Genomic DNA, 20,788 nt, shown 5'->3' with positions numbered 1-20,788 from the left:
ATTCTGGAGGGCAGGGATGTCAATCTGGCATCTGTCCTCATATCCACCCATGACATCACGGAGGCTAAAACGGTGTCTTGTGGGGAGCTGGCGGTAACCTTCAGGAGTAAGGATGCCAGGCTGAACCGGAAGTTGTCCATTTATCTCTTGGAGGGTCAGCCCGATTGGAGTAGTAGTGGGTAAGTTTAATAATAAAAACGTATGATTTATGACTTGTCCGCACCTCATTCATCCTTAATCCCCAGTTTGAATTCCCTAATTCCTTCAGAGGAATTCGGCATGAAATATGAATCCATCGATCAAGCCATTCAAATGATCTTGCAGCTAGGCCCAGGGGTGTTTTTGTCTAAAATTGACATCCCCGATGCTTTTAAATTGTTGCCCGTCAGGCAGGACCTCTGGCAGTGGTACGGCATTAAATGGCAGCAGCTGTACTACTTTGCGGTTAAGCTAACGTTTGCCTCAAGAGCAGCCCCTGGCTGTTCGATCAGTTGGCCATTGCCTTACATTGGGCCATGGAGAACGTTGTTGGGTGCAGGAATGTACTCCCTTATTTGGATGACTTCCTCATCATTGAGCCTTCAGAGGTAATTCCTTTCCAGTTACAGGAGTGTCTAGCACTCTTCGAGCATTTAGAGGTGCCCGTATCCCCAAAAAAGGTGGAAGGTCCTGTGAGCGCGCTGACCTTTTTGGGGGTCGTATTGAATGCAGTAAATATGGAGGCTAGGCTACCTTCAGACAAACTGGACAGGATCCGTTCCGTGATTGGTAGGTTCACGAGGTCCCAGGTAGCCACCAGAGTAGAGCTCCAGAGCTTGCTTGGTATGTTAGCTTTCGCTATGAGGATTATACCACAGGGTCGCTCCTTTGTGTCAGGTCTCTTGGAACTATTGCGGCTAGCCCCTAGTCAGGAGGTTGCGGTCCATCTGGGTCATGAGGCGGTAGCTGATCTGCTCATGTGGCAGGAGTTCTTATAGAACTGGAATAGGGTGTCCTTTTTTGTGCCCAGTGTCTCATTAGACTCTCCCAGGGTTTTTTCCGACGCCTCTTCATCTATAGGTTTCGCAGCAATTTTTGACAGCCATTGGGTGGCCGACACGTGGCCGGAGCAGGTTAGAGGTATTCAAGGTTTTTCAACGTGTTCTGCACTTTTTGAGATCTTCCCTGTAGTAGTAGCAGCCCAGCTGTGGGGTAGGCTCTGGTCCAGGAAAGTGGTCACCTTTGTCTGCGATAACGCAGCCACGGTGGAAATACTCAACAAAGGCAGATCAAAGTCCTCTCAAATCATGCGCTTTCTCAGGAGGCTTGTGTATTTATCATTATTGCATAATTTCCAATTCACCGCACAGTTCATAGAAGGGGTTAACAATGTTGCTGCAGACTCCCTGTCTAGAGCTAAATTTCATCTCTTCTTTCAGACAATGCCCGGGGCAGACGCAACGGGCTCTCCGGTCCCCCCTTTTCAGTCCCTGATAATGGGTTGAGCTCCTACAGACACATTGCCAACGGCCTCATCGTCAGTTCACTGTCAGCCAACACCAGGAGGGCCTATCGGGTGGCATGGGAGGCTTATCAGAATTTTCTAGCCACTAACCCTCAAGACACGGAGGACTATATCTCTTCCCTACTTTGTTTTGTGGCTTTTTGCCATTCTACTTTGCATCTGTCACATAGCACCATCAAAACTACTTGGCAGGTATCCAACACCACATGGCCCTCAGACATCCTAGTAGGCCGACCTTGTTTGCCGCCCGTCCAATCAGAGCTATTTTAAGGGGTATTCTCAAGTTATCAGTACGCAAGGCCCCTAGTCGAGTCCCCATTTCCGGTGTACTGTTCCGAGGTGTGTCTGATGCTCTGGACACCCTTCCCTTTGGGTTTATTGGACAGTTTAGTCATCAAGGCGGCCATTTACTTAGGGTTCTATGGTTTCCTACGACCAGGTGAGTTTACTGTTTCCTCCACTAAGTGTTTGGGGCTCTCGAAGGGCTAGTTAGTTTTCCAGGACCCATATTTTACCCTCACCCTGAAACATACTAAAACTTCCCTCACACCAGTACAGGTCAGGTTCTTCCCCTCTGGGCATAAATGGTGCCCGGTTCTGGTGTTGTGGCAGTTGCTGGCGGCACTATCAGCTCAGGTCCTTACATTTCCATTACTCCCGCACAATAACCTACCAATCACCACCTCTTGGTTCGTTAAACATGTTCGTACACTAGTAGCCGCCTTGGGCCACGATCCCAACTCCATATCTGGGCACTCATTCCGTATGGGGGCAGCATCTGCCGCTTCATGTCACAAAGTGCCCGCTCATTTGATTAAAAGCTTGGGCAGGTGGGATTCTGGTTGTTTTGAACGTTATATCCCTAACCCCCATGCTGAGTTAGCCGAGGTATTTACCTTTTTGGCTTTGTAATGTTGTTTCTGAAAATAAACCTTTTCAAACTCTATCTGTGTGTTTTTGCCCTCTATAGGCATGCCCTCACGTACGGTTTTGGCACACCTCAGACCGTTAGGTAAGGTTGCTAGAACAATGTTCGGTAAGTACGTTGTCCGGTAAGCATTGACCACAAGTGGAAGCCTATCAGGCATAATTTGTGGGAGGAGCTGGGAGTCCCTACATATACCATCCCCTTACCTGCAACAGGTGCGTATGTAGCGTTCAATCCCTCCCAGCCCTCCCCTTTTTTCTTGTCACCATTACATAGGGCATGCCCTCTATAGGCGTGCCCTCACGTACGGTTTTGGCACATCTCAGACCGTTAGGTAAGGTTGCTAGAACAATGTTCGGTAAGTACGTTGTCCGGTAAGCATTGACCACAAACAAGACATGGTCAGAGTACTGGTCTAATAACCAACCCAGAGCAGCACCTGAAGAGGCCTTATATACATTCCCAGTGCTGAAGGGCTGGAAGTTTAACTCTAACCCATCCCGCCGAGAATTAACACAATAAACTGTTCAGACATAAAAAGCATGTCTGAACAGGTCCCAGAGCAGAAAATACAAAACACATATATGGACACAGGAAAAAGCTGATGCAAACTCTTCTGCACATGGCCAGCACATACTTTGGGCAGCACAGACCAACATACATTGTTAAGAAACATATTTCCCCCAAATGTAGCCCATGTGCCATACACAGAGAATGTGTAATGACCACGGCTGCTAGAACATAAATGATCAGAATGACAGGGTGCCGACCTGTTGGGTCCCATCGGCCAGACCCCCCGCGAACAGATATCTTATCCCCTATCTTTTGGATAGGGGTTAAGATTTCAAGGGGTGGAGTACCTCTTTAATATTTTCTAAACTCACCCAAAAAAATTATAAAAAAATATGTTTTTTAGCAATTACATGTTGTTAAAAGTCTGCAGCAATTATGCAATGTGTTCTCTTAACTCACCAAAAAGTGCTTTACAAAAAAAAGTCCAAAAAACATATGGTACTGACATCTTTATCCTGCAAGCTAATTCTATTGACATACAATTTATACAGCTTTTTTTTTTTTATTACTGATAAAAATGTTTACATTTTTAAATATAAACTATTCTGAGCCCTACAATTTTATTGTCTAGTTCTATGGAACTCATGGGCTAATTTTTGTGCTCTAATTAGTATATTTTTTTTAATCAGTATAATTTTGGTGTACATTTCATTTTTTTATGCCTTTTTATTTATTTTTTTCTGGCATTTTTTTTTTTTTTAATGTTTATGGAATTCCCTTTCCAGGATCACTAAATATTTATTTTAATAGTTTGGATATTTCTATTTATGGAGATACTTTTAATGTTTTTTTTTTTTGTAGCCTAGATCAGGGGTCCTCAAACTACGGCCCGCGGGTCACATGCGGCCCGCCGAACACATTTTTCCGGCCCGCCGCTGCCTGGGACATCCCTGTGTCCCGAAAGATGTTTTCGGGACACATGGATGCGCTTTCGGAGACCCCTCGTTTACTTTAAAAACGCAGGGGCCGCCGGGAAGGTGGCGCACGCAGGGACGTCTCTGACGCCATGCGTGCGCCCATAGCAACGGGGCGCGGAGGAGCGGTGCAGCGATGAGGACGTGCGCTGGCCAGCTAGGTAAGTGTTACCAGCGGCACGTCGGCTTCGGTGCTCCGACCACCCCGCTCCTTTGGTCCCGGGGCTTACTGCTATGTCCGGACCGGAGGAGCGGTGGTCGGAACACTGAAGTGGGGCAGAACACAGGCATACAGCCTCCAGCCATACACTGGCTGGAGGCTGTATGTCTGTGGGGGAACATACTGCACCTAATGTGGGGGGAAATACTGCACCTAATGTGGGGAGCTATACTGCACCTAATGTGGGGGAAAATACTGCACCTAATATGGGGAACTATACTGCACCTAATGTGGTGGACTATACTGCACCTAATGTGGGGGAAAATACTGCACCTAATATGGGGAACTATACTGCACCTAATGTAGGGGAAAATACTGCACCTAATGTGGGGGAAATACTGCACCTAATGTGGGGGAACTATACTGCACCTAATGTGGGGGAAAATACTGCACCTAATGTGGGGGAAAATACTGCACCTAATGTGGGGGAACTATACTGCACCTAATGTGGGGGAACTATACTGCACCTAATGTGGGGAGCTATACTGCACCTAATGTGGGGGAAAATACTGCACCTAATATGGGGAACTATACTGCACCTAATGTGGTGGACTATACTGCACCTAATGTGGGGGGAAATACTGCACCTAATGTGGGGAGCTATACTGCACCTAATGTGGGGGAAAATACTGCACCTAATATGGGGAACTATACTGCACCTAATGTGGTGGACTATACTGCACCTAATGTGGGGGAAAATACTGCACCTAATATGGGGAACTATACTGCACCTAATGTAGGGGAAAATACTGCACCTAATGTGGGGGAAATACTGCACCTAATGTGGGGGAACTATACTGCACCTAATGTGGGGGAAAATACTGCACCTAATGTGGGGGAAAATACTGCACCTAATGTGGGGGAACTATACTGCACCTAATGTGGGGGAACTATACTGCACCTAATGTGGGGGAAAATACTGCACCTAATGTGGGGGAACTATACTGCACCTAATGTGGGGGACTATACTGCACCTAATGTGGGGGACTATACTGCACCTAATGTGGGGGACTATACTGCACCTAATGTAGGAGCTATACTGCACCTAATGTAGGAGCTATACTGCACCTAATTTGGGGGATCTATACTGCACCTAATGTGGGGGAAAATACTGCACCTAATGTGGGGGAAAATACTGCACCTAATGTGGGAGCTATACTGCACCTAATGTGGGAGATCTCTACTGCACCTAATGTGGGGGAAGATGCTGCACCTAATGTGGGGATCTATACTGCACCTAATGTGGGGGAACTATACTGCACCTAATGTGGGGAGAACTATACTGCACCTAATGTGGGGAGAACTATACTGCACCTAATGTGGGGAGAACTATACTGCACCTAATGTGGGGAGAACTATACTGCACCTAATGTGGGGAGAACTATACTGCACCTAATGTGGGGAGAACTATGCTGCACCTAATGTGGGGAGAACTATACTGCACCTAATGTGGGGAGAACTATACTGCACCTAATGTGGGGAGAACTGTACTGCACCTAATGTGGGGAGAACTGTACTGCACCTAATGTGGGGAGAACTTTACTGCACCTAATGTGGGGAGAACTGTACTGCACCTAATGTGGGGGGAACTGTACTGCACCTATTGTGGGGGAACTGTACTGCCAACCCTAATGTGTGGGAACTACAACCTAATGTGGGGGGAACTGTGCTGCGTACTTAAAGTAATAGTCCACTAATAAGATATATGTGTGCATAGGAATTTGTTCATGTTTTGTTAACTATAGTCCGGCCCTCCAACGGTCTGAGGGACCGTGAATTGGCCCCCCGTTTAAAAAGTTTGAGGACCCCTGGCATAGACGGAAAAAGGGGTGATTGCAATTTATTGGAGTTGGATTTGTTTATATTCTCTAAAACATGCCTGCAATGCAGGAGTACCAATCTGAGGTGTGACTGTGCAGGCAACCTCCTAAATGCCACAATCACTATTGATTATGGAATTAACGAGGTTAAGTTACTCACAACACAGTAATCTGTAATGTCAGTCAAAAATAGTGAGTGTTGGCTGCTGATATCAATTGGCACCTATCCTGTATGGAGTGGGTTTAACTCCTGAATTCTTTCCATGCACAACGTAATACCTCTATAAATGTTAAAAGACAAACTGAAGGTTGTCAAGGGGTTAAAAAAAATAACCATAAACAGGCTTTGCATCACCATTATCTGACACAGCCCATGCTTTCACTTTTCTGTCGATGGACCTGTGTGAAGTTTTTATTGGTACTTTTCAATACATGTGACTTTTGATCACTTTTAACCTTAAAACAGCAATTCTGGTACAAGGGTACTTTTCATTTTACCATTCAGGATAAAAAACATGATTAGAGCTGAGCGAGCCCCGAAAACTCAACTTCGACTCGAATTTCAGGGTGCCCTAGAGGACTTTCGAACATTTGTCGATTCAGCTCGCTCTATTTGGGCAACGTGCGCAATAATAACAGAAGGGATGAAGAACACATGGCGTTTTGGCACATAGGGGAAAGGAGATAGTACTGGGGTAGTGAGCTCACATGATGACCCCAGATTATGCAACGATTTGCTGATCTATATATCAATTAGGCCCAGGCCAATAGGAGACAGCAATGGAAGTAGGGGTTTAGAAACATTTAAAACCTCATATATTGTGTGCAGCAAGCATTCTGGAGAGAGATAGTGAGAGTAGGAGTCAGATTAACCGTGCAGACCCCAGAAAGCCTTCTCATATTCTAATCTATACAAGTCTCAGCCGATTAGAGCTAGTTATTTCCCCCACAATAAAAGCCATTCAGTCAAAAATAAACTTGACTTTAGACTTTACTCAGAGTAAAGACTAAGTCAAGTCTAGTCAAGTTAGAGTTGGTCAAGTCTAGAAATCTGTAACTGGCCATCCACCATGTCCAGGAATACCACTGTACCTTTGTCTTCTGATGTGGAAATGTTTTGCTTTGTTATCCTGCAACATTTCTTTTAGTAAACTTTTAATGTGATTCCCAACAACCTGGCATTTGAGGAATTTTTTTCTCGGCACTTGGCACCATCAACTGCTTTTTGTTTGAGTGTGGTAGGTTAGCACTCCTGGCATCACAAACATTTATATGGCCAGTCACGTATGCAAACAATCTACACTACATTCCATTCAATCCTATAACTTACTACACTGAGGGGGAGCAAGGAACCCATGATTAGACATCAGATGTTGATACTAAGAGGAGTGGTGGGGTTGATTAGGAGGAATTTGATGATGAGGATATCAGCAGGCCTGCTGGTCTGATCAGCTTAGGAGCAGGTGATGACAATGCTGCATCTGCAGACTGTAGAAAAATACTTTCCAAGGGATAATTCTTTATTATGTTACCAGATGCAGGAATTTAGGTACAGTGTCGTCTCTGCAGAGAGAAAGTAAGGCACAGCCAGGGTTCGACTTTAGGAATTAGGTCTCTACATGGAGATGCATCACAAGACCTGGCAACAAGTATCCCAAGTTCACCAATGCTTTCTGTCTGATGGCTACAGCTAACACTACTTTACCACTGCCTGATGTCCGCTGGCTACAGTAACCACTAGTGATGAGTGGCAGGGGCTATATTTAAATTCGTGAAATTCGCATATTCGCTATGTTCGTTCTCTTTTTTTTTCATCTGAAATGAGTAATGAAATTTGCACAGTACACAGGCGCAATTATATCTTTCAACTAAAAGAAAGGAGGGATCAGTGTCCAGTCTGAAAGTGCCGATATTCGCATAAATACTTGCATAAACAGTTGCATAAATTCAGGTAAAAAAAGAATATTCATCATTACAAATATATATCACTATATTGTATATATTTCCGAAATTGCGAAGTGCGGATATTTGCAGTAAAAATTTGCATTTCGAATATTCGCGCTCAACACTAGTAACCACTAGTCCCCGCTTTGCACATCATGTGGTGAAGAGAATGGGTCACTCCATGCAGATGTTGTGAGCAACACATAGCATGCTGCAGAAGTGTTGCAGAGTAATAGCTATGGTGAGGGCCATTTCCCTATATGAAATTTTAAAAACAAATTTCTTCATGTTAGACTTGGAATTCTTCTAAAGGGAGAATTTTATATAGATTTTTTTAAATGTTGAAAATTTGGGGGAAAAAACTTTTTTGAATTATTTGAAAGACTTATTGTTGAAAAACTTGCAAAACTTAAAAAATTTGTCAAACTCCTTGTTGATTTGAAAAACCACTTCTTTAGCCTCCAGTGTTAGCATCAGAGAAAAAGTTTAGCACCTCAAGCAGCATCGTCACCCCTAAGTCAACAATATTGTCTGCCAGTAATATGAAAAAACTCACATTTGTAAAACTGAATCAGGCATGGATCAGCATAGAATTTTAACCTTGTATGCCAGATGCCACTGATTAGACAGTACTTCCACCACACATGCTGTATGCTGGCTACTACTTGACTGCAACTTCCTGCTGTTTTCTGGCCACCATATTTGGACACCTCCTGCTGTATGTTGGCTACTAAGGGCATGCCACTTCCAACTATAAGCTGTATACTACCAGGCCACATGTCGACCATCTTCCGCTGAATGTTGGATACTACTGTATGCCACCTCCTGCTGTATGCTGGATACTAATAACCTCCTTATGTATGCTACTACAGGTAGCCACCTCCTGCTGCATGCTGGATACTACTGGAACGCCACCTACTGCTGTATGCTGGGTACTATAATGCCCCACCTTCTGATGTATTCTGGATACTATCAGGCAAAGCAGTCCGCCACCTCCTGATGTATTCTGGCAACTACAAGGGCACCACCTTCCAATGTATGCTGGATACTATAAGTATGCCACCTCCTGCTGTACGCTGGCTGCTACATGTTTACCACCTTCTGATGTACACTGGCAACTAGTGGTCTACCAACTTCTGATGTATGCTGGATCTTATCAGTACCACCAGTCTCCTACCTCCTGATATATGATGGCTACTATTGGTCCGCCACTTCCTGCTGTACACTTGTTACTACTAACCCCGCCAGCTCCTGCTGTATGTTGGCATCTACAGGTTCGCCACCTTTTGATGTACATTGGATACTTCCAGACCAGTCTGTCATGTCCTGACATATGCTGGCTATGAACAGTTCACCACCTCCTGCTGTATGCTGGAACTACAAGCCTCACCAGTCTGCCACCTCCTGATGTATGCTGGCTACTAGGGGACCACCACTTCCTGTTGTACACTAGCTTCCTCAAGTCCCACCAGGTCACCACATCCTGCTGTATGCTGGCTTATACAATTTTGCCACCTTCTGATGTAGGCTGGATATTACCACCCCCACCAGTCCACACATCCTGCTGTATGCTGGCTACTACTTGCCTGCCATCTCCTAATGTATGCTGACTACTATTAGTACCAGCACTTCTTGCTGTATACTAGCTTCTACCAGTCCCACCAGGTCACCATCTCCTGCTGTTTGCTTGCGACTAAAAAATTCACCACCTCCTGATGTTTGCTCGATTTTACAAGTTTGCAACCTTCTGATGTACAATTGCTACTACAACCCAGCAGTCCGCCACCTACTGATGTATGCTTTCTTTCTGGCGTGGAGCAGCTGCAGAGACCTGCTATCATACACACTCAACCCCATTGTTGTACTTGGTCGGAGTGGAGCTTTCCTTGGTGAGCGCAGTTCACATTCGGCTTTTCTCTCGGATCATCAATTTCGTCCTCCAACTATCCTAAAGGAATATTTTCAGGTTATTATTTTCAAAGAGGAAGAATTTTAAATAATTTGACTTTATTTTCAAAATTTCAACATCAACATTTAAAAAAAATCAACTTCATTTACAAAGTGTCAACATTTAAAAAATCAACCTAATTTTCAAAATTTCAATAATTAAAAAATGTACTGTAACTCCCCTAAAAGAAAAATTTCTATTTTTTTAAACATTTTTTTTACTGTCTATAGGTTCCTATTCCAACTTCCAAAAGAAGGGTTTTGTTAGATTTTTTTCAAAATTTACAAAAGTGACTTCTTTACTGTCATCAGTTTCTTCCCTAATTGAAGACACCATCATTAATGCTGCTACTCCCAAAAAGGGATCTTATTTTGGAAAGCTTGGAAAAAGCCACTGTGTCTTCCGATACCTCTCTGTGCATTTAAACATTGGCATGCATCTGCCAACAACTAGGGATACTTTATGCAGCTTTACATTAGTATTATTAAAAATAAAAAATCCACTACAGCATTAAACCCTGAAGGACACAGCCCATTTTGTCCTTAAAGGGGTACTTCGGCCCTAAGAAATCTTATCCCCTATCCAAACTCTTTTATATTTCCGTTCTCAGACCCATATGAGGGCTTGTTTTTTTGTGTTGTACTTTGTAATGACATCACTCATTTTACGCTAAAATGTAAGGAAAACCTCCCCAAAAATTTTTTTGTGTTAGGAAATTTAAACGAAAATCACAATTTTGCTAATCTGGAAGGGGTTTTGTTTTCACGTTGTACACTTTACAGTAAAAATTACATGTTTTCTTTATTATGGCTACATAATTTTCTATTATTTTACTGCTTTTACAAAATCTCAAACTTTTTTTTTTACAAAATCAGTACGTTTAAAATTGCCCTATTTTGACTACCTTCAACTTTGTTATTTTTCCATATTCAGGGATGTGTGGGAGTTATTTTCTTGTGCAATGATCTGTAGTTTGTTTCAGTACCAATTTTACATATATAAGACTTTTTGGTCGCTTTTTAGACTTTTTTGCTGTTTGATGTGACAAAAAAACTGACATTTTTGACTTTTTGCTTTTAAGTTTCTGCTGTTCGCCATAGGGGATAATTAAAATTATATTTTTATAGTTTGGACATTTATGCACGCGATGATACCAAATATTTTTATAATTTATTGTTTTTTACATTTTTTGTATTAAAATAGGGAACAGGGGTGATTTAAAACTTTATTGGGGGAGGGTTTTTTTTCTAATTTTTTTCCCTTTTCCCCCCCTTTTTTTTACATTTAGTTTAAACTTTTTTAGTCCCCATAGAGGACTATTTATAGCAACCATTAGATTGGTAATAGTGTTAAGTGCTATGTATAGGGCATAGCACTGATCAGTATTATCACGATCTTCTGCTTTGGTCTGTTGGAAGGCAGATCAGTGCAGAAGACCCCGGGAGACGGATGGAGGCAAGTGAGGGGACCTCTTCGCTGATCTGATCCACTTGATCATGCCGCGGGCGATCAGATCAGCCATTTTAAGTGCCGCATTGCCGCAGATGCCGTGATCTGTATTGATCATGGCATCCGAGGAGTTAATGGCGGACATCAGTGTGATCACTGCTGACAACCACCGGGACCCATCGTGCAAGAAGTAAATGTACGGTGCTGTGCATTAAACAAGCTGTTAGTAACCATGGGGTACCACATGACGCTGTAACTTATCCTTAAAACAATGTCAAAATGACTTGATTACATTCCTGGCAGTGCTATAAAGGGCTTTAGAGCTCTTAGACAGTGTTATACACATGTTTCAGGTTCTAATTTATTGCTTGTTCTGGGCTAACTAATTCGACCAGAATCAAACATTTCCTGAAAGTTTGGAGAGCTTGCTGACTTGATCTTCTGAAAAGTTTGCTCATCACTAAGCATGATTTTTTATAGTTTTGCATACAGACATGAATCTGATCAAGATGTTTGATCATATGTACAATAATCTATAACATTTCTGTATTGCAATGAGTCCCTAGCAGGGTACACTAGAAGTGTTAACATGGCAGGTTTAGGGGCTTATGGTTGCCAAATTAACCACTTGACAAAATTCAATGGCATAGAGGCTTCACATCCAATCACTTAGATACTGAAGGTGTTATTAGTCATGGCATCTAGGTGGTTAAACACCCAGTGTAAGCTATAAAACACTGCCAGACACCTGCCATACATTGAATGTGTTCCACTCCTGAACCTGCACCATAATCCCCGCCAATACATTTTGACATTTATGTGTAGTATGTTAGAAAGGGGTTAAATATTGTTCACGTCAACACATCCTACTGTATTATTACTGCAGTGATCTTTGTCGCTCTTCTCCAACTTCTACACAAATAGCCAAACCTAATTTTAGCTCAAATTTTTTCTCAAGGGAAGTTTTGTTAATGTAAAACACTATATAATACATTGCTTTGTTGTTATACATCCTCTACACTCAAAAAGGCATCGGGACCTTTATGTGTGTTTACATATGCATGGGATATAGGTAAGAGAATATTTATATGACTATGTAATGCTAAACCTCCCCTTACCACTATGCTTGTCTGGATGGGACAATAAACTCTGAACTTATTGGCCATGAGTGGATTGGACTATATATGTTGTAAAATGTAGGAACCTTTGGTTGGAAAAACAAACAAACATTATTTTAAATAAACTATTAAATCTATCTGATAAGAAGATGGCATATTGCTAGCATATGCCCTCACTTGGGTATCCAACCTTCTAAAAATAAAGAGGTTACAGGGCTGATTTAGCAATGTATTCCACTGCAGCTCAGCCCCATTCACTTGGGCACAGAGGATGGTCAGGACTGTCGCTGTGCAGGTAAGAACAGTTAAGAGGCCACAGTGTCAAACAAGCACTGCAGTCTCTTCATTATCAGAGAATTAGCCAACACAGTTTCAGAGGAAGACTGCTTTGGGATCTGTTCACACAGGCTGATTTTCAGCAGATTTTCCGCAGCATGTTTGCCGCAGAAAATCTGCAGCAAGATTTACTACTATTGACTTTCAATGGGTCTGTGGAATTCAAAGGTAGCAAAATCTGCTGCACATTTTCTGCAGCAAACATGCTGGGGAAAGTCCGCAGATAATCAACACATGTGAAAGGTGTTGTGTTCAGTTATTTACATTGAAATCTCCAGCAGAAAATCTGCAGCTTCAAATCTGTGTGTGAGTTACAAGCATTTGAGCCTTTGCATGTGTTCCGATTTTCTGCATTGGAATTCGGATGCAATCTGCTGAGGAAGACCTGCAGAGGCTAGAACCTACAATGGGAAACATGCTCATAACCTGTCTGTGTGAACGTACCCTTAGAGTACATTCACACATGCATATTTTGCTGCAGATTTTCTGCTGCTAATTTTGCTACCCATTTACTTCAAAGGGCAGAGTTAATATCGACATGGTGTATCTTTTATTCACGAGGATGTAAATAAAGCCACATAGAGTTCCAAGTACTGGATAATTTTGTTTTCTTTTTTACTGTGTGGACACCACAAGCTGTGGATCCATGCACTGGAGCTATCGGGAGGTGAGCTGGACTTTGTCTGTAGTGTAAACGTACCCTTGAGGGCTATCCTTTGTATGTGTGCCTTATGGATTCTTTCATATTTCTTATATAGTGTCATCATATTCTGCAGGCTTGGACAGAGATTGTAATCATAAGAAGCCAATTAACCTATCAATATGTTTTTAGAATGTGAGAAGAAAGGAGAGGAAATCCACACACATATGGGAAGAGCATACATACTCCATTCAGATGCTTATTTTGGTCAGATTTGAAACCAGGACCCCAGCCCTGCAGGTGAATGGTGCTAGTCACTAAGCCACTGTACTGCCCTTGTAGACTGTAGATATATATATATATATATATATATATATATATATATATATATATATCTTATTTACAGATTACTAGAATTTTCAGATTAGAATTTTCAAAGTGAAGATGAAATCTGTAAGCCCCTCCAATGCAAGTGAATCTGGTTTCTCCATCCAAGGACTTTCCAATGCCTCAGAACTTAGATTTCCAATATTCCTGGTATGTTTATACGTCTACCTCTGCATTCTTACAGGTAATTTAATGATTTTTACTATTATTTCTGCAAATTCTCACCTACATATCCCTATGTATATTTTGCTAATGAACCTCTCAGCAGCAGATGTTATTTATGCATCAAACATTCTACCAAATTTGATGGCTATTACGATCACAAAAAACACTGCCATTACTTTTATTGGCTGTATAACACAAATGTATGTCTACATAGTATTGACTTGTACTCAGGTTCTTTTGCTAGAGGTTATGGCATATGACCGATATGTAGCTATCTGCTACCCACTGAGGTACTCACACCTTATGAGTATGAGACATTGTGCTGGACTTGCAGTAGCGGCATGGACCTTTAGCTTTCTTATTTCCATTGGACATTGTGTGCTCATCTCTAACCAGTCCTTCTGTGACTCACATCTTATTAATCATTTTTACTGTGATATTGCCCCTCTATTAAAACTTACTTGCAGTGATACATATGATGTAGAAATAATGAATTATATTGAAGGTGTACTTGTAACATTCAATGCCTTTGTGTTTACTATTATTTCTTATATGTTTATTATCTCTACCATACTGAAAATAAAGTCTTCCGAAGGTCGTCTTAAAGCGTTTTCTACCTGCTCCTCACACCTCACTTGTGTAATTCTTTTTTATGGGACTTTATTTCTTTTGTACATGAGGCCCTCATCGAGTTATTCACCTGAACGAGACAAATTTTTTGCTCTGTTATCTGGGGTGCTTATTCCTATATTGAACCCTGTTATTTATAGTTTGAAAAATCAGGAATTTAAAGTTGGTTTTAAGAATCTTAGAAAAAAAATGTTACATTACAGTTAGTAAGAACTTACTTTTGGTTATAAAAATGGTTGTGTTTTTCTTTATAAATTTGTTTTTCAGCAAAAACTTGAAAATGCATCAACAAATTGATGTGATCAGTAGTGATGAGCTGCATTGCCCATATTCGAATTTGTGATATTTCGCAAATATATAGATGAATATCCATCCTATATTTGTGAATTTTGCGTAATTTGCTGTATTCGCATGTGCAAATATTTGCATATGCGATTATTCGCATATTCGAGGAAGAAAACAGTGAGGGGGTGGGCAACTTTACTATTGGTTGCTAGGGATGTTTTTGATAACCTCTGATAAGTGTATTTGCATCACTATAATTGGCCCACAAGTGAAAAGAAGGAATATGTGATTATGCGCACATGCGAATATTCACATATGCGAATATGCGCATATGCGAATAGTCACACATGCGAATATGCTCATATCCGAAAAAAAGTGAATATTCGCAATTTCGAATATATAGTGAATATATTCGCAATATTCGCAAATTCGCGATAAAAATTTGAAATGCGAATATCCGCGACCAACACTAGTGATCAGTTATTTTCTGCACTTATAGCTCTGTTCCAGTCTTCTAATAAAGCCTGATAATAATAGTGCATGACTGTATGTTTACTATTTACATTAAGTAGTCAAGATATAACTGTTTACATCACTGTTTACTGTTTTTGCATTTTCAACTATTGCACATCTATAAATGCATAATGTATGTAATCTGCATTTAAATAGGAATACTGTTTTGGAGTAATTTATAACCAATATATAAAGATCAGACTTAGTGTTTACTTTTCTTTCTCTTGTCTCTAGCAGCAATAAAGTTATTGATTACTTCATTCACAGAATTACACAGTGGATACATACATTAAATAGCTATGCAGTGAAAATTCTTTATGTAGACCACCTAAAATTGCATAAAAAAATGTTCCTTTATAGGGGTGGTCTTTTTAAAGAAAATGGACATGATGCATAATGTATGGTGGACTTCTGAAATCTGGTCTGGATAAGGGGATAAGGTTTCAGTGTATTTTAAATATAAAGATACATTCTACACTCCTAAAAAACAAACAAAAAAAAAATACATTTTTGTGGGAATTACAAGACATTAAGCTTCATAACTTAGCTTGGAAAGGGGTCCCTTTTAGGCATCAAGTATATTTAGAACATGGGAAATTATCAATGTTGTCTCCCATCTGCCTTTTTATTTAGGTCTGCCAGTAATCCACAAACAAGTTGTCATTGTCTTTAATCTTGCTTTTTTCATTCCCTGCTTTTTGTGGGTGGAAGTAACCTCATTTAACTGCTGGGTGCCATTGTAGTTTCTGTGTAGTTGCTATTAACATCTCAGCCACCGGTAAATTCTTAATAACATGATAGGGGTGGCAAAAAGGGTCATGGAGGGTCAAATTATCAGGTATTTAATTACTAAATGTGGAGGTGTGAATGCTTTATGACATATAATGTCTCTCCAGTAACGAATACAAAAAGGATACCCTCATGGGCTGGTGGGAAACTACAAATCTTAAATTTCATAAATTACTATTTAGGTAGGTGGTAAACTGACCAATCTTTGTCAATCCTGATGTCCAAATGAACAGGAGATCATCAATATACCTGACTAACCATACAATGGGGTCCCTGTTTGAATGAGAAAAAGCACATTAAAGCATTCACCAGGGAATGGAGAATACGGCCTCCCCCAGTTTGTAAACTTATATCCCAGCTGTTTGGTTATTCCGCTGAACAGTCAAAGAGACTGGCTCAGTCACTGCGGCATGCCTCCTCCACACTCCTAGCCTGAAGTCCATTACACCAATCATGTGGGTCATGGTGGGGTAGAGGCAGGGAGGAGGCATGTTGCAGTTACTCAGCCGGCCCCTCTAACTGTTCAGTGAAATTACCAAATAGTCTGGATATAAGTTTACAAACAACAGGCAAAGTACAGTAAGTAAAGCTATGGTCTGTTACATCTCAATATGCCCTAACTACCCCGAATGGAGGTGATCTACACTTTAAATCAAGCACTTTCCCTTTAAAATATAGACTTTCACTGTAGGGCGTTTTATCCATTCCAGGTAGCAGTGATAAATGTCCTCTAACTATTGACGTGCATCTAATCTATAACGTCTTTATAGACAGGATGTCACCCTGTTTGGTGAATCTGTGAATGTATACGTTGTGCACCTGTGGTCCTGACCTGAGAGGATGATGTTTGTGCATCTTGTGGTGTGGGGCTAACAGGACGGGGCACAGCTGGACTATCTATGTGCATACACTTGTTGTTGCTCTGAAGGATTAGAAAGAAAATTAATACTTAATTTTTAAATTTTAATATGCATACATACTACAATTTTTAAATGTGCCTGTCACAGTATGCAAAAAAATGTTTTGTGCCCTTTAAGGAAATTGTTGTATGTATTTCTACAATTTTATCCAGAAAGAATAAACTGCACATACAGTAAAACAAAAATACCGGTATAATTTAATATATTTTCTAATAAATTGCAGTTTTTTGAGTATTTGTAGAAAGTTAGAAGTTGTAGACATGTTCAGAGCAGGAGGGTAGGGCCAGCAAGAAGGAGCATAGTTGAGGTAAGGGCAGAACACCCATCAAACATAAGAAATTAGGCTTTCCGGCTTTGAACAGCTTAGGTGATGGCGACACTGTTGTATCTTTGGGTTAAAAAAAAAACTTCCAAAGGAGGGGAACAGTCAGGTGGTACTGTCCTTGTATGGTATTCTGCTGTGTGGAAATTCTTTTCTACCTCACCAGATGCAGAAAATGTTGCACTATGCCATCTCAGCAAACAGAAAGTAAGTGGTGGCCAGGGTACGAGAATTGGAACATCGACACATGGAGCGGCATCAAAAGGCCTTGTGGGACAGTTGAGATGCCCCACAATGTTGTGAAAACCTTGCTCCTGCTGCAGCTCCTCCAGATCCCTCCCAACTATCTAGCAGCCAGGCCTTGTCCACAAGCAGCGCATCCTCTGTCTTATCTTCATCAGTGTTGTGCCTTCCCTCTCTATCTCATCAGTTATCTATTGGGGATTCTACGTCATGCAGACAACAGTATTAACCCAAGTTACCTTGTTGTAGTGCGGCTTAATTCACACCTGGCCAAGTTGGGGGTGGCACAGGGACTCTGATAACATCTTGTTGACTCCATGGTCTTTGGGTAACTAATGGGGTGTTCCCAGCTCAGATGGTGCATACCTAGTCACCATTATTTTGCCAATCATGTGGTGGAGATGGTGGGTAACTCCATGCAGTTGTCATTGTGCAGCACTGTGCATGCCACAGTAGATACTTGGAGTATAAACCATGGCAAGGGTCAATACATATCTTTTAATGCCAACTGTTTCAACATCTTGCAGAACATGACTCCACCGCAACAAGGCCAGGAAAATGTCATGACACCTCTACGGTTGTGCCATTCTGGTTCAACTTCTGACATCTTCTGCCTATTCTCCACCTCATCCAGGTCCTCCTTTATGAATATTTTGCATCCTCCACAGGTAACCAAAGATATGTGATCAAAGTTGCTTTTCAACACGAAAAGTAAATTGCGTTTGGTGCTAAACACTTTATTACAACCTCCTATCAAATAAATGCACCAGACGTGAAAATATAAATAAAATAACAAGCTTTATTAAACATATATAATAATTAAAAAAAAAACATAAATAATGAGAATCAGCAATAGCCAGAAAAATGTGCAATGATCTAATAAAGACTATTCTCTTAAAGGTTTGCCATTACCAGTTAAACACATACTGCAGAGAAACACTGCGACATTGAGCACACATAGAAAAGGCAAACACAAAATGAATGATAATAAGAGAAGGGAGACAACGTATACAGGTGATCTATTGGTGCACTGTGGGAGCCTGAGAAGACTAGAGACAAAAGTGTGTTGGTATGAGACCTGAAGGAATCAACAGGTGCATCCATAGCAACATCACTGCACTAGAGAAATACACCAGCCCACGGAAGGGAAGAAAGGGTAAACACGCTGCCACAGTGCATCTGGAGTCACCACGTTATACTCACATAAGAGATCACACACAAACCCTACGCCGTTTCGCTACCCCTGTATGCTTTCTTGCTTGTGCAGTAACAGAAATATTAAGTGTTTGAAGGAAAAAAATAAGTACTGAATAGCCAAACTCTTAGACCCACAGTATAAAGCCAACATAAAGAATTTTTTTTTCACCGTCTAAGAAGGAGGCTAAAATACATTTTTATGGAGAGAAGTTACACAGCCAGCTTGCCAAGCTTGTGGCTTGGCTCACCCAACTCTACCAAAGACTGATGTACCAGTTGGAAGATCCTAGACCTCTGCTCTGGAATCAAGAAGAGCTTGCGATTAACAGGGATTAGGTCAAGGAGAGAGCGTGATATATTTTTTAAAACCATGTTAAAAGGGCTTGATTACATTCTTGTCAGTGTTATAATGGGCTTTAGAACTCAGACAGTGTTATACACATGTTTATTGTTCTATTTTATTGCTAGTTTGGGGATAACTAGTTCGCACAGAATCAAACATTTACTGAAGGTTTGGCGAGCCCGACGAATCGAACTTTTAAAAATGCTCATCACTAAGCATGATTTTTTCGCATACAGACATGAATCTGATCAAGCCGTTTGATCATATGTACAATAATCTATAAAATTTCTGTATTGCAATGAATTGCACCACAATGATTCCCTGGCAGGGTGCACTAGAAGTGCTAACATGGCAGGCCTAGGTGCTTATGGTTGCCATATTAACCACATGGCAAAATTCAATGGCATAGATGCTTCACATCCTATCACTTAGATGTGCAGTGTGTTCTGTTTCTGAACCTGCACCATAATCTCTGCCAACACATCTTGACATTTCTGTGCAGTATGTGAGATGTTAGAAAGGGGTTAAGTATTATTCACATCAACACATCATACTGTATTATTACTGCAGTGATCTTTGTCGCTGTTCTCCAACTTCTTCTCCAAACCTAATTTTAGCTTAAATTTTTTCTCAAGGGAAGTTTTATTAATGTAAAACTCTATATAATACATTGCTTTGTTGTTATACATCCTCTAAACTCAAAAAGGGCATCTGGACTAGGGATGAGCTAATCAAATCTGACGAATCCGAATTCATTACGAATTTCAGGAAAAATTGTCACATCACAACAAATGTGAATATCGCTGCGATTCGATCGCATGAATCGCTTCATTAAACTCCATTTAGTGCAGTCCAGGCTCCAGGTCATCAAAGAGGGCGGCTCCACATGTCAGGACATGGGACAAGGAATGCTGTGAAGGTGGGAACAAGGGTAGGTGGGATGATCCTGAATCACATGCAGCATGCAGCCTATCAGCAGCCAGCCACCCCTGTGATGTCACAGCCCTAAATAATCGGCAGCCATATTGCGGCCACTCACATCAGTGTTCTATTGCAGAGAGAGAGGGACAGAGAGCAGTGTGGGTTGCAAAGAAAAGCATTTTTACAGCAGTGATTCACCTCATGCCTAAATCCAGCCTAGAAGCACTGATAGGGAAGGGAGAGAGATTGAGAGAGAAAGTGCAATTGTGGGTGTATTACAGCAGCGATTCACCTCAAGCCCAAATTCCGCCTAGAAGCACTGATAGGGAAGGGGGAGAAATTGAGAGAGAAAGTGAAATTGTGGGTGTATTACAGCAGCGATTCATCTCAAGCCCAATTCCAGCCTAGAAGCACTGACAGTGAAGGGAGAGAGATTGAGAGAAAGTGCAATTTTGGGTGTAGTACCCAGCAACTGTATGCTGTAGCACTGGTGTGTACAACAACTGAAAAGTAGTAGCCAGCCAGATAGGGTGAGCAGAGAACTAAAAGCCATAATCACCTGCCATTAGTGCCTAATACTGGTTGAGTAGCAGAGCCTATTGTCCTCTATTAAGTATAACCTGTGTGTACATAGGTGGTATACCATTTTGTTCCTGTTAAAGTCTTAAGGGCCAAGTTA

General features: G+C 41.4%; 1 protein-coding gene across 1 annotated transcript; it reads left to right on the top strand.

The window, feature by feature from the left end:
• The first annotated feature begins 13,838 nt into the window (after nt 1-13,838).
• Nucleotides 13,839-14,783, top strand: LOC130283139 (olfactory receptor 5A2-like). The gene has a single exon (XM_056532330.1). It carries the CDS (start codon nt 13,839-13,841, stop codon nt 14,781-14,783), a length of 945 nt encoding a protein of 314 aa, XP_056388305.1.
• The last annotated feature ends 6,005 nt before the right edge of the window (nt 14,784-20,788 follow it).

This window comes from Hyla sarda, chromosome 7 (assembly GCF_029499605.1).
Source record: "Hyla sarda isolate aHylSar1 chromosome 7, aHylSar1.hap1, whole genome shotgun sequence".
Lineage (NCBI taxonomy): Eukaryota > Metazoa > Chordata > Amphibia > Anura > Hylidae > Hyla > Hyla sarda.
Note: the sequence above shows the minus strand (reverse complement) of the source record. Positions and strands in the feature narration are given on the sequence as shown.

Bases quoted from the DNA above. Each gene is read 5' to 3' on its own strand.
- LOC130283139 (XM_056532330.1), top strand. From the start codon at position 13,839: ATGAAATCTGTAAGCCCCTCCAATGCAAGTGAATCTGGTTTCTCCATC.